Raw genomic sequence first — 14,140 nt, 5'->3', positions numbered from 1 at the left:
ATCTTTACAGCGATGGGAAAGGAAGGAATGCGGGTAATTTTAAATTTTGACCAATATCCACTGAACCCGTCCACAAATCCGTTCATACTAAACTGTAGGCTTTACCTCTGTCTTGTTCAATTTACCCTTATTCACTTTATGTCACCACATTGTATAGCCAAAACCAGCATATCTATAATATTTCCTTGTTTTGTATAATTTCAAATTATTCTATTTAAGATTTCCGGACAATTTCCTTTTGGTCGAGTCTGGAAAACAGTAACAATACGCATAAAGAACTTCTTGACATTATTAGGAAACTTTCTCGTACTTTTTCCATGCGAATTGGGAGAAGACACCATAAGAGGGGAAATGGAATGATTATTGCTGTACCAATATAGAAAGTCCAACCCAAGCTTTAATTTCACGCACTGTTGTGAGCCTTTTGCGAACGACGCCTTTAAATGGCTCCTCCATTTTCAGGTATTGCAAATGCCATTAATATGGTCTGGCTTAAATTGCCTAAATTTTGAAGAGAGTGTGTCGTTCTTTACAACTCTTGCAAACTCCATAAAGTCTATCTCAAATATATTGGCGCTATATACGCTGACAGAAGTTTTAAAACTTTCCATATTGCACTTTTGTCTTCTACTACATAAGTTACTTGCTACCGAGTCAGTGAATAATCTTGTTACACTTTGGGTGAAAATGTTTCGCTTTCAGGTTTTCGACCTCTCTTCCACCTCTACTTAGTTGATAATAACCCCAACTGTGTGTTGCGCCAGCAACTTAAGCAGCCAATACAAATGTATATTAAATGAGTATACAAAATGTCAAACACTCTGTGAAGTCCTAAGTGAATTAGTGATTAAGTTATCGCCTGACAACTCTATGGAAGGTATACAGCTGGTTTGTCTCCTTCCTCGTGAGGAGTTTGCTAATTCGCCCGCCACAATGACAGCTCCAGCAAGCATTTTCTGCGAATACTTTCATCCCCTTCCACATTCCCTTATCCACTTATACAAGAGCCCGCCAATTCACTAAGAAAATTCATATTGAATCGCTTGATTGCATGCAACTGGTTGCAAGTGACATATTCAAGTGGAAGAATTCAATAAATTTTCATTAGTCTGTGACTCGCTCATTTTCACCCTCCAGCAAATGAGCAAGAAACCTAATTTATTACCAGAACATAATAATCTTGAACTCCTCTTATCCTTCGTTTTCTCCAGTGCTATCTATAGAATACACATATAGAATAAATTGCTCTGATAGAACTGCGGCGAATCGAATAAGGTCAGAGATCAGGTTTAAAAGGGAGTCAAGCATGAGATACAATCGTCTTTCTTATGAAACGGCAGTGCTGAAGACCTTCCTGAATTGCACCAGCCAGTGGATGATATCACAATCAAAGATCAAACCTCTATTTACTGGGGTTATTTCTCATCTGATTCTATGACACTTTAACCCACCGCCCGCGCTGTACTTCTCAAGGGAGTGCCAAATGAATCCAAAGAATTCACCATCGAAGCAAAATCGATCGGAGGATGAAATGCCGAGGAACGCGACACACCCCAGTGAATTTCATGGCGTTGTCTCCATCGTGGGTGTTTCTGCACTTCCACAGTCCCACGGAAGGTGCAGGTGGTAAAAGGTAGTGGCAAGATTGATTCGAAAAGTCATTTCCTGACACTGTGTCGATGCACATTCAACGAAATGCTACTCGAGTGGGAGGAAGTAAACGGAACGATATGAAAGAAAATTATTATGAATTCACAAGTATTTCTCTGTAATCTTTCACCTTTTTCTTTCCCTTCTCCCTGCTTGCACAAAATGTCTCAGAATGTCGTTAAGGCCAACAGTTAAGACAGTCATGTGGAGGAGGCATAAGAGAAGTGACTGGGGAGAGAAATATTGGTGGTTGAAAAAGATCATTCATAGAAGACTATCAGAGGAGATAAAAAATCTGTCCCAAAGCCCCCTATATATTTGTCACCCTCGAGAAACAAGAAGCAAAGGAGAAGAATAGAGAGAAAAAGAATTTTGAGGTCACAAAATTGATGGCGGAGACACAACAAAGAGGAAACTTTATTAGTTCCTTTTCGTATCTCTGTTGTTCCATTTGAATGAATTTTTCAGTAGCAATTTCTCTCCTATTTTATTGCCGTTAAAAATAGACTCCATCGGAGAATTTCCACCAAGTGACTCTCCGCGGCTCTGAAGTTTAACCCTCATGCAGGCCCTTATTTTCTGCACATGAGAGCAACACAGGCAATTTGCCCAAATAGAGAGCTTAATCGTAAAATACGCCTTCAAAGAATAATCAATGGAAGAGAGGAGCCCGAAAAAAGCTCTTCTATTCTCATTTTCCATGCCTGGAATTAATATTAGATGCTCGCAAATGTAATACAATCGCCTAAAAATTGTCCATTGCTCTCACAGCATTATCATCAAGATACACACATACAGCGTATTAAATTACTACAAGAACGAGGGAAGGAAAAATGAGAAATCAATACTGATATCCACCTAAATTACATTTTCCAATTGACTTTTGCATCTCACTCGTTCATAACAACAATATAAATGGAGTAACTTGGGAAGAAAGACGGAAAGCTCTTTTCACCCATTCATTTTTTACCTTACCTTCGTGGGTGCTGAGAAAGGATTTCGCTCGTGCAGAGCTCAGTGGTGGCGATTTATCATTTTTCAATTACACCAAACGGAGGAAGGAGACTATGACATGGATACACAACTTTTCATCTTCCTTCTGCCCCACCTTATCCTTTCCCCATCACGAAAACACCATGAGTAAGCTCAAACGCGTGGACACTCAAATTTAAGATTCTTCCACAACTAATTAAATTCATTCACATTTCTGAATTATCATTAAATCGAATTACAACCACATGAGACGCACACAAAATTGTTTTGTTTTCATTAGATGAACACGTGTAGCCAAAAAATGGGTTTCATACACATTTTGAGCACACATTCAAGAAATTCCGTAGCCACAAAACATAGAATTTCTGGCATCGCGATAAAAAATTCCTTTATGTCGTGCACAAGCAATGAAATTATCAATGATTCTCTTATTTCATCCGTTTTTATTTGCAATCAATTTAAAAAGCAATCAAAAACCTACATGTTTATTCTATACGGCATTTCTGTCTTTACGAAACCACTCAGGAAATCATGAATTTAATCGCTGAGCGGAATAATCTAGGGTAAAATCAACATGAAGACTCTAAGAAAATTTGTTTGATATACAATGATTTGGGACGTGTCAATGTGATCGCTTGGGTTTGTTGAGAAAATAAACAGGACAACTTAAAAAGGTTTAAACTCACCCTTTTCTGTGTACTTTTCAAAAATTCTACTGCTACATTACATACAATATGCAAAATGTACGCATTCTTTTGCCATGAAGTATGATAATCCAATGATGAGTTGCTTTCAGCTTTCGTAAAAAGTCCCCTTCTGATATCAGAGACAATATGCATAAGTTTTCCATGTTGCTACTTGAGACTCTGGATTTTCTGCTTCATTATTTATCTTCTTATACATTTATTTGCGGATTGAACATGCTGGGAATTTATTCCACAGCCACACTGCCAGAGCCACAGTGAAATGAAGAACATCATGGGAAGAGGACAAATGGAAAAAATTTATTGGATAGGCCATAGACAAGCGGCAAATTGTCAGACACTCTAATTTCATTTGTGATTCAAGTACAAAACTTTCATCGTGCATTGCATGCTGAAGGACATAAATTAGAGAATGAGAGGAGATATCATGCTGTCAGAAGGATCATAAAAAGAGAGAAAGAGTGTGTTTAAATATTTTAATTGACATTTTTCATCGTAAATCTCATAAAATAAACCAATAAACCTTTTCTGCCATCCGCCCAGCGTTATCCGAAACCCTCTTCCTTGCGAAAAACCCCACGAAAATGTAGGGACTCCTGAGGAAGAACACTTTTCCCTAAAAGATCATAAATTTCACAGCATTCTGTGGAGGTTGCACAAACTGTAAATTTTCACATGGAATGGGTTTATCCAATTTTCGGAGGATTAAGAAAGCTACAGTGTTTTAGTGGCATTTTACGATCTCCTATTTTTGATTCACCCAAAAGATGCTGTCGCAGAGAATTTTATTTCCGACGCGAATCTAAAAATATTATTTTGAGGCACTTGTGACATTCCCAATGTGAGAAATGACAACGTACAAAAAAACAAGTCCACGTGAGCGTATAAAAATAATGAATATGGATTATAAAAAGATGGACGTAAAACCTAAAGCATCGCTATGGCAGTGATTTTGCGTTGAAAACTTTAAAATATCGGCAAAAACCCTAATTTTTAATTAAAACGTGAAATTGCCAGAACTTTTTTCACGCCAATTAATCCCATTTCAGCAATTTCAGAGTGACATAATTGGGCGATTGAGGGAAATTTGAGGAGAAAAAAGTCCCGATGAGACAATCGTAGAGGCAATTTAAAAGTTACTCGACCTATCGTGCTGGGCAAAGTGGATTTGGCACTTTGTTGCCAGCTGTAATGAAATCCTATTTGGGTGATGTGCCTCGTGAAATGGTTCCATTCCGCCAAGAAAAGGAGATGAAATACGCACAAAGTGAGTGGCATGACAACTATTTTCACATTAACATCCTACGTACAAGTCAAAATGTCCTTTTGAAGCCCTGACAGCCACCAACATGAGACAGGAATTCCATCAGATGACATTCCACCACTTGTTCGGCATTTTTTCCGCCGCCGTCACACAAGCGAACGGAGAAGAGCTGCCGTTGGCTTGGAAAATGGGGTTTGGATTTCACGAGAGTCGATATGGTATTACAGGGGTCGTCTCCTTGGGGTGGTCGCGTCTTGTGATTGATCCCTCACGCACATCTCGCAATTGAGACATCATCATAACAGGATCTTCGGCGAAGGGTATGGAGTTTCTCAGGCTTGCTTCCCTTTTGCATTGCTCAGCGCAAAGGCATGCCTCTCGTCGAGACACTCAAATCAAATATCTTAACCCACACAAGAATGTACGAAAAGCTCCGTGAAGCTGATCATTTTCCATTCCAGGGATTCATCTATTCTCAATTTACCGTATTCTGAGACGTGACTATACAAATAAGTCCTTATGTGTGCACATATTTCCAATTTACTGAGGTTCAATTGATTTGGCTCTATCTTCGTGTCAATTGTCGCTTTTGATGTCCAAATCCTGTAAAATGGATGCTAGGAAAAGGGGAATTCGAGCGCAACCATTGCTTTAGGGCCCAAGTATTTGATTGGGCAGATGGGTGAGAAGAAATAGCACGTGGAAGGGAAATTCATACACCATAAAATTTATTAGCAAGAAAGCAGAAGGCGAGCACCAGAGAAAAAAATTCTCGTGAAATATTAATAAGAAGTTGCGTCAAAGTGAAGAATACCGTATAATGGAACAACACAAGGAAACAAGAAAAAGCTCACATGAAAGCTCAATTTATGTATATATTTATGATGTGTGAAACTCATCTCTTTTGGCAACAACCGCACGTTATATTAAAGCAAATAAAATCGTCTGCACTCTGACAAGATGGCAAAATAATTATTTATTAGGAATGTACATATCTAAAGCTGAAATAACGCAGAAAATTAATTTTAATTTTGAGAAGGAAAATATTCCACGTAGAGATTAAAAATTAATTCCACATCAACGGTAGAGAATATATATTTTTTTCACGACTGCATATAAATTCAATTTCCTTAGCTATGCTTCGTGGCACGGTAGTTGGAAAGTTAAAAAATATTAATTAGATGCTACAAAACTGGAGACATCCTGCAAATACCCACAGCATAATTTCCCCTTTCTGAGTTTCTTGGTGCGAAAAACTGACGTTGGCGAATATTGTTGCTCATTTAATTAATTAATGCTCGAGATCGCTCCCTCATTTGTGTCCCCAATGAGCGGAGTCATAATTATTGTAGGGAAGCGGAGGTGAATAATGATAACTTAATATAAATGGACGGTATATAAACGTAATTTGATGACTAAACATGAATATCCATGTTACCTTCAATTCCCCTAGATAAATGTGGGATATTTTATTCTGTGACTTCATATCACGTAGCTTTAACAATATTGGAAAAGCTCTTTCCTATCATCTTAATTGCGTCCGCATGAAAACTTCCACTTTGTCTCGTTTTTTTTCACACTCAAAATCTCTGATGTAAAATGTAGAAAATTGCCCTCGCTTCTTATATTTTTAGTGACAATTTTAATTCCAGTCATGAACATTTTCAGAAACTTTGATGTTGAAATTCCAATGCCAGCACACTCAGAAAATTCGCATTTAATTAAATAAGAAAGTTTTCTGCCTTTGTGAGCAAATAAAAGATCAACACGCGTCTTGCGTCTTGAGAAGCTTGAGTTTTCGCTCTTCGCCCATTATAATACAGAGAGTAAACGATATAAATACATTCTTTATGATACTGTGGTCAGAAGAAAAAAATGTTTACAAGAAACTATATGAGGTCAATTCATAACAACACGTGTTATGGTGTGTTATTGGACGATAACGACTGTTTTGATAATTCGGCTAAAATAATAGTAGCTACATTACACTTTTATAAAGTGATTGAAATGTAACAAGTCATAAATACAAATAAAAAAATGTTGTTCAATTTGGTGTTTTAAAGATTCTTCAAATTGTGCTCCCTGAGCAATTTCACTCGGAGTATGCGTGATTGTCATTTTCATGGTGGCATTATTTCACTGTGAAAAGACACCGTCGTGAAATTGCCTAACATGATTAAGTAATAAAATAAAATTATAATTAATCATATTGTCAACAAGGTGAATTCCCTTGTTGAACACACCATCAAGTGGATAATTGAGTGAAAAAACATCCGGAACAATATAAGAAGTCACCACGCGAGCGTGGAATATTTCGTCAGAATTCTGCAGAACGGAACATGTGGATATTTCTGCAAATTCTTGTCACAAATCATTACAAACTCTATACACTCGTGTAATTGGTGCCATCACAAAAGAACAGAGGCAACTTTCTCTCGCCCAAAGGCGAAATTGAATCAAGTGCAACACACAATTTATTTATGATTTCATCCCTCAGAAAGCATCTGTTCCATTTGCCACCGAGCAAAGGAGAACTTTCGGTGAGAGAGCTTTTCCTCAACGTGCACGTGGATTCTGCCATCACAATGAAATATTCAGGCCAGAGGGATAAATTTTATTTCCCTCTTTGTCGCTAACGCATATAAGAATAAACACTAAACACCCTCCAGGGATGATGGGAGATGAGAGAGACAAAGGAACTTTGAGGGACTCTTTACTACGCAGTTTGCACAAGTCACGAAGGAATTATGGGACAAAGAAAGTGGGTACACAGTCATTTGAAGAATAAAAAAAAATATTTTACGCAATATAACTGCCACCGAATACTAAGATTTATCCAGTAAGCAAATACGCGTGGCACAATAAATTTCAATTTGGAAAGTGCATGCGAGCTCACATACATACTGTATTTGTGAAGAGCTGCCTTATTTATTTACTGAACTACGTATGTTCTATATCTAATATATTATTTAAACTTATATAATGTGTATGTGAATCTCGAAGCGAAAACCATCAAAGCGAAATGTACGGCAGAAGAGATTTACTGAGTTTTAATATTCAAAGAACATCCGGAAAGCTCATTCGACCAGAGAGTTTCTTCTTTTCCTCGGGCAGATGCAATTATCATGAAGTGAGTGAAATTTTTCCTACACAGTACAGTGACAAGTTCAAGAGATGGTAATTGTATATTTAACCTTCCTTCTTATCTTGCTATCTTGGAATGGCAGGGCACTTTGCAAGTTGAAGAGAATTTGACTCACGGCAGGGTTTCTTGGGTTCACATGTTTCATGGATGTCAGAAAAATAAACCCACTTCAAATTGTCGTGGAGATTATAAACTGATTTGATATGAAGACAAACTCTATATGTGCATAAAATAAACTAAAAACTGACATTTCAATTTAATTTCGCAATGTCACACTTTTAATGCTATTCAAATGAGTTTTCTACTAAAATTTCTCACCAGATGATGAAATCCTTTTCAGTTTGTATAGAATGTGTGTATTCGTACAACTTATATGACGGACACATAATGAGGAAAATTTAATTAAAAGCTCTCACAACAAACCACATACGTACATAAACTTAATTGAATGATCGTGTGAGAGACTTCTTGGGGTAAATCAAGTGTGAAGGAAGGAAGAATGAGATCTAAAAGTTCATTTTTGTCAATCAAATTCAATTTTCTCCTCGGTTGACACAAACCAGAGCCTGGAATCATATATAGAGCTCTAATAAGTGTTTTAATATCACATATTCAGCTAGAATATAAGTGAGAGACAATTGAATATCCTCTTGTTGGAATATTCGATTCCTATTTGCCCCATTAAATCCACTTTACGGAGTAGATTCGCAATGCACAGTGCCACATATCACATAGAGAGAATGAATTGAATTATGGCGTAATGAATTACATCTTCAATATTATACGATGCTGTGTCGTGGCAAACAGATGAATCACTTTCCCCTTCAACTTCTTTTCCATATATTTTTCCATGTTGCTCTTTAAGCATGCCCACGGTTTACCATTATTGTGGCATCTCACAGGAAATATTTATGGCAAAGGAAAACACGGTGGCGAGGTGGTAACTAAATATAGAAATCAGTGAAATGTTGCTTGACATTTCACCAAGACAAACATCAATATCACCTGTCGATGAAATGTCCTTTTTCGGCACGAACTCCCACTTTATCCTCTCCACACTAAATCCCCACACAAATGTTTACATTCTTGTACTTTTATGAGAATTTGACACTCTCCACGATGATTGGAAGCTTAAGTAGTCCTCACGAAAGAAAAATAATAAACAAGAACACAAATATCTCCACCCATCATGTGTCCATCCTCGAACATCAAGCTTATTACAAGAAATATTGCCAGAACATTCCAAAAACCCTCAATTCGAAGAAATTTTGTTGATAACAGCACAACATAATCTGTCTGTGAACTTGTCAATGAATCACACACTTTATTCTAGCCAAACATTTGGTCTCTCATATCAGCAATGTAATTGCTGGAAGACTACGATATTTTGAGTGATTATCAGTGAAATCATTTCTGTGCAAATGAAAAGGAATTTGTAACTTAAACACTTGCTTTTTATTGCAGCCATAAAGCTACTTTATAGTGTCACCATGAGCTGATAAATTTCATGCTTAATATCAAAGAAAAAGTATGAAATTGCGGAAATTTCTCTCATAAAATCAAGCTTTTGAAGTCAATAGTAATTTTTTGATTTTTTAGACTCGAATTCCCAATCACTTAATAATTGACTTTTATGGTAGGAAATGAAGCTTAGTGAATAACTTACGTGTGTACCTTTTCTCGTCTTATCAAAAGCGCCCGCTTTCTCACACAATTGCCCCTATCGGTATAGACTTTAAGCCAATATGTCACTCTTTATGCTTGCCGTAATAATTGGTCATTCATTAAAAAACAATAATTCTGGAGATTTTCTCGCAATCAAAAATCAACTGATACCCTTATCTTGCCAAATGTTTCACGCCTATAAAAGAAGAATGCACTCGCAATTTTAATCATAAAGTGCCAAAATGTTTCAAAAGAGTGTTCACCAAGTTGGTTTAGTGCTTCTTTCCGTTATATTAGTGGCTGCAGCATCCGAGTGCCATCTAAAGGATGTACTAATGTTAGCACAGCACGACGGACAACCAGCATGTCTGATCCGATACGAGTTTACAAGGCGTTGGCGCAATAATTTTGATGCCAGATTTTATTGGGAGTGCCAAGTGTGGAATTTCCCCGCGGTGAAGCGTCAGTGTCCATCAGGAACGCTATTTCAGGACTCTTGGCAAACCTGTTTGCCTTCGGCCATGTGGGTATGGACTCCGTACAGTGAACCCCCCACGAGAGCCGGCCAAGACAATGAAGATCAATGCGAACCTATTGACACAGGAATTTGTCCTCCACCAACGCCACCAACGGAACCCCCAACTGAAACAACAACATCTGATGGACCAACTAGTATGTATAGAAAGCCATTTCATACGTTGAAATTAAATTAACATTCATGGATGGTTACTATATTCTTTTAATGCGTTATTTTCTTATTTTATAGACACTACCCCTGAAAATCCGACAGAAAGCACTCCCGACTTTACGTCAGAAAGCAGTAAGAATATACAATGCCTAATTTTAATATATTAACAAGTTCGTATAATTCATATTAACTTCTTATTGTATAGCTACAACTCCTGAGACAACGCATACTCCAACACCACCACCTATCACTACCACTCCAGAAGAGTCCACAAGCACTGAATCCACAAAACCACCAAAAACAACGACCCCACAGGAAACTACTACAGATAGTACAACTCCTGACACCACGCATACTCCAACACCACCACCTATCACTACCACTCCAGAAGAGTCCACAAGCACTGAATCCACAAAACCCCCAAAAACAACGACCCCAGAGGAAAGCACTACAGAAAGCACTACTCCAGGTACACAAACACCCCCAGAAAATCCTGGAACGTCCACACCAGAAGACACAACCACTGAATCACAGACGACACACACTCCAACACCACCTCATATAACTACTACACCCGAAGAGTCAACAACAACACCCCCCAAAACAACCACAGAGGAGCCGCCGACGACTACTACTGAGAAGCCGCCGAAGACTACCACAGAAGAGCCGCCTACTACTACTACGGAGGAGCCAACCACGACAACTCAAAAGCCTCCGAAGACTACCACAGAAGAGCCATCAACTACCACAGAAAAGCCACCGAAGACAACCACAGAAGAGCCATCGACTACCACTGAGAAGCCGCCGAAGACTACCACAGAAGAGCCGCCTACTACTACTACGGAGGAGCCGACCACGACAACTGAAAAGCCTCCGAAGACTACCACAGAAGAGCCGTCAACTACCACTGAAAAGCCTCCGAAGACAACCACAGAAGAGCCATCGACTACCACTGAAAAGCCTCCGAAGACTACCACAGAAGAGACGTCAACTACCACAGAAAAGCCACCGAAGACTACCACAGAAGAGCCATCGACTACCACAGAAGAGCCGTCTACTACTACTGAGAAGCCCCCCAAGACTACGACAGAAAAACCTCCGAAGACAACCACAGAACAGCCGACGACGACTACTGAAAAGCCTCCGAAGACAACCACAGAAGAGCCGTCAACTACCACGGAAAAACCGCCCAAAACTACAACAGAAAAACCTCCGAAGACCACAACAGAAGAGCCAACTACAACAGAGAAGCCGCCGAAGACTACCACTGAGAAGCCTCCGAAGACCACTACAGAAGAACCGCAGACTACGACAGAGAAGCCACCCAAGACTACCACGGAAAAACCGCCCAAAACTACGACAGAAAAACCTCCGAAGACCACCACAGAAGAGCCAACTACAACAGAGAAGCCGCCGAAGACTACCACTGAGAAGCCTCCGAAGACCACTACAGAAGAACCGCAGACTACGACAGAAAAGCCACCGAAGACTACAACAGAAAAGCCTCCGAAGACTACAACAGAGAAGCCTCCAAAGACTACCACAGAAGAGCCTACCACTGAAAGTCCTGGTACTAGCCCGTCCCCGGAATGCCCTACTTGCCCACCGAACTTAGGACTCTGCCCGGGCGCTGAACCTGAGCAATATGCCCCTGGGCCTTTGGACTGCGATGTTCGCCCAGAATGTAGACCACCTCATCATCGCAATAAATTGTATCCGAGAAGGGACCCAACGAGCTACTTCTACTGTGGTCCTGGCAATGGAAATGTTAGGATTGCTGAGTGTCGTCGCGGGGAGTGCTTCCACTACGGAAAGCAAAGCTGCGTTAATGCAAAGAAATGGCAAAACTATTGCATGCATTAATATGTTTTCATTAAACGGTATTTGGGAAATGAACTGAAAATTTTGGCTGTAAAACTAAATTTATATATATATATATATATACACTGAAGGCAAATAAAACTGTTGAAAGACTTTCTTTTCTTATCAATGAAATTTATGAAAAATTTCAGATAAAAAAGTAATCGTGTAACAACCCAATCAATCAATTTTATGCAAAGATTCGAGACAAAACCATTACTGTGCAGTTTTCTGTGAATTTTCTAAAACGTTTTTTTCCATCACGAAATTTCTCTAACATAAAAAGACACATACAAAGTTAGTGTAAACCCTGTAAACTTATTTTACAACCTTCTAACTTACTCATCGACATGAAAGACTTTTATTCATTAATTGAGCAGATGTATTCCTTATCTTATCTAAAGAAAATACGAGAATTTGACGTATTTAAACTCTTTACGTTGCAATTAATTCAAATATTATCTATTTTCATTTGCTGTGCAATGTCGCAAAGGGAAGTTTCTTAAAGAGTTCAAAGTCGAATATTCACATTGATGACATATTCTATCAATGACTTTTATTTTATTGTTGTCCCCATTGTTATGATGTCACCATGTCAATTGTAGGATCCATTAAATTAAATTATACTTTAAATTGTTTTTAAAAGACAGCAAAGTTTTCTACACTTGGCAAATACACTCAACGAATAATTAATCTTCTGATTTTATGTATCAAAATAAGTTTCCAGAATTTTTTTTAGTATCTTACAAAAAAAAAAGAATGCAAAAATAAAGAACGATATAATAAGTATACTTTCCCTGAAAATATGTACTTTTATACCTTCCATTATTGAGTCACTATGAACTTCCTGTGTCGGTGATTTTATTTCCATCTCATAATTGTTCTACACAATTGTTTGCACAATCATCATTCCTACTCTCATTCAAAACAATTTGATACTCGGAACAAATTGTGGTAATAGCATGGAAAACAGAGAGTGGGGGATGAACACTCAAGAAATGTGTCGATAAGAGACATTTTTATGATTCCAAGTGATACAATATCCCAAAAGGTTGATAACATGTTCACGAGGGAAAGTATAAAAGCACCAGTCACGGATTAAGCAGTCGTTAGTGCTGTGAGAGAATATAAACGAGAAACAATGGTGATTAAAGGAGCGATATTTTATGTGCTGTGTTTACTGTTTCTTACGGAACATGTTTTGTGTCAAGATAATCCGAACGATGGAAGACCAGGATGTTGGACGCGATACGAGTTTACTCGGTTTTGGAGAAATAGAATAAACAATTCCGATTACTTCAAATGCGTAGAGTGGGGAACGTCTCAAGTTGTAGTGTGCCCACAAGGAACACTATTTCAAGAATCATGGCAGACTTGTGTCCCAGAGAAACATTACATCGATCATCCATTTTATGATCCCCCAACGAGTGCATACACCAAGGCTGATGACGCATGTGAAGAGATAATCTTTCCACCACAATGCAAACCTAATGAGAATGAATCGCCACAACCAACTGATACAACACCGGCGTTCACGACAGATGATGGGGAAACAGGGACTTCACAGCCTCCAACCGACCCCCCAATTACAACCGAAAATCCGGGAACTACCGAAGAACCAGGAAATCCCAGCACACTGAATCCCACTGACTCCACACCTGAGGTGACAAATCCTACCAGCGAGGCTCCAACCGACCCCCCAATTACAACTGAAAATCCGGGAACTACCGAAGAACCAGGAAATCCCAGCACACTGAATCCCACTGACTCCACACCTGAGGTGACAAATCCTACCAGCGAGGCTCCAACCGACCCCCCAATTACAACCGAAAATCCGGGAACTACCGAAGAACCAGGAAGTCCCACTGACTCCACACCTGAGGTGACAAATCCTACCAGCGAGGCTCCAACCGACCCCCCAATTACAACTGAAAATCCGGGAACTACCGAAGAACCAGGAAATCCCAGCACACTGAATCCCACTGACTCCACACCTGAGGTGACAAATCCTACCAGCGAGGCTCCAACCGACCCCCCAATTACAACCGAAAATCCGGGAACTACCGAAGAACCAGGAAGTCCCACTGACTCCACACCTGAGGTGACAAATCCTACCAGCGAGGCTCCAACCGACCCCCCAATCACAACCGAAAATCCGGGAGAAGAACCAG

The 14,140-nt window shown here is 39.2% G+C and overlaps 2 protein-coding genes across 2 annotated transcripts in view; one reads left to right on the top strand and one right to left on the bottom strand.

Annotated features, from left to right (window-relative positions):
• The window catches only part of LOC132263342 (cAMP-specific 3',5'-cyclic phosphodiesterase), a 77,765-nt gene that overhangs the window by 48,814 nt on the left and 14,811 nt on the right, over positions 1-14,140 (bottom strand). The gene's annotated exons all lie outside the window — the stretch shown is intronic.
• Positions 9,757-14,139, top strand: LOC132263387 (mucin-2-like; the record flags this gene model as incomplete). The annotated part of the gene is made up of 4 exons (XM_059763123.1): positions 9,757-10,093; positions 10,188-10,241; positions 10,315-11,961; positions 13,076-14,139. Coding segments are annotated over exons 1-4 (3,102 nt in total), but the record flags the coding sequence as incomplete, so codon positions are not given.

Source organism: Phlebotomus argentipes, unplaced genomic scaffold (assembly GCF_947086385.1).
Source record: "Phlebotomus argentipes unplaced genomic scaffold, Phlebotomus argentipes genome assembly contig_15, whole genome shotgun sequence".
Taxonomy (NCBI): Eukaryota; Metazoa; Arthropoda; class Insecta; order Diptera; family Psychodidae; genus Phlebotomus; species Phlebotomus argentipes.
Note: the sequence above shows the minus strand (reverse complement) of the source record. Positions and strands in the feature narration are given on the sequence as shown.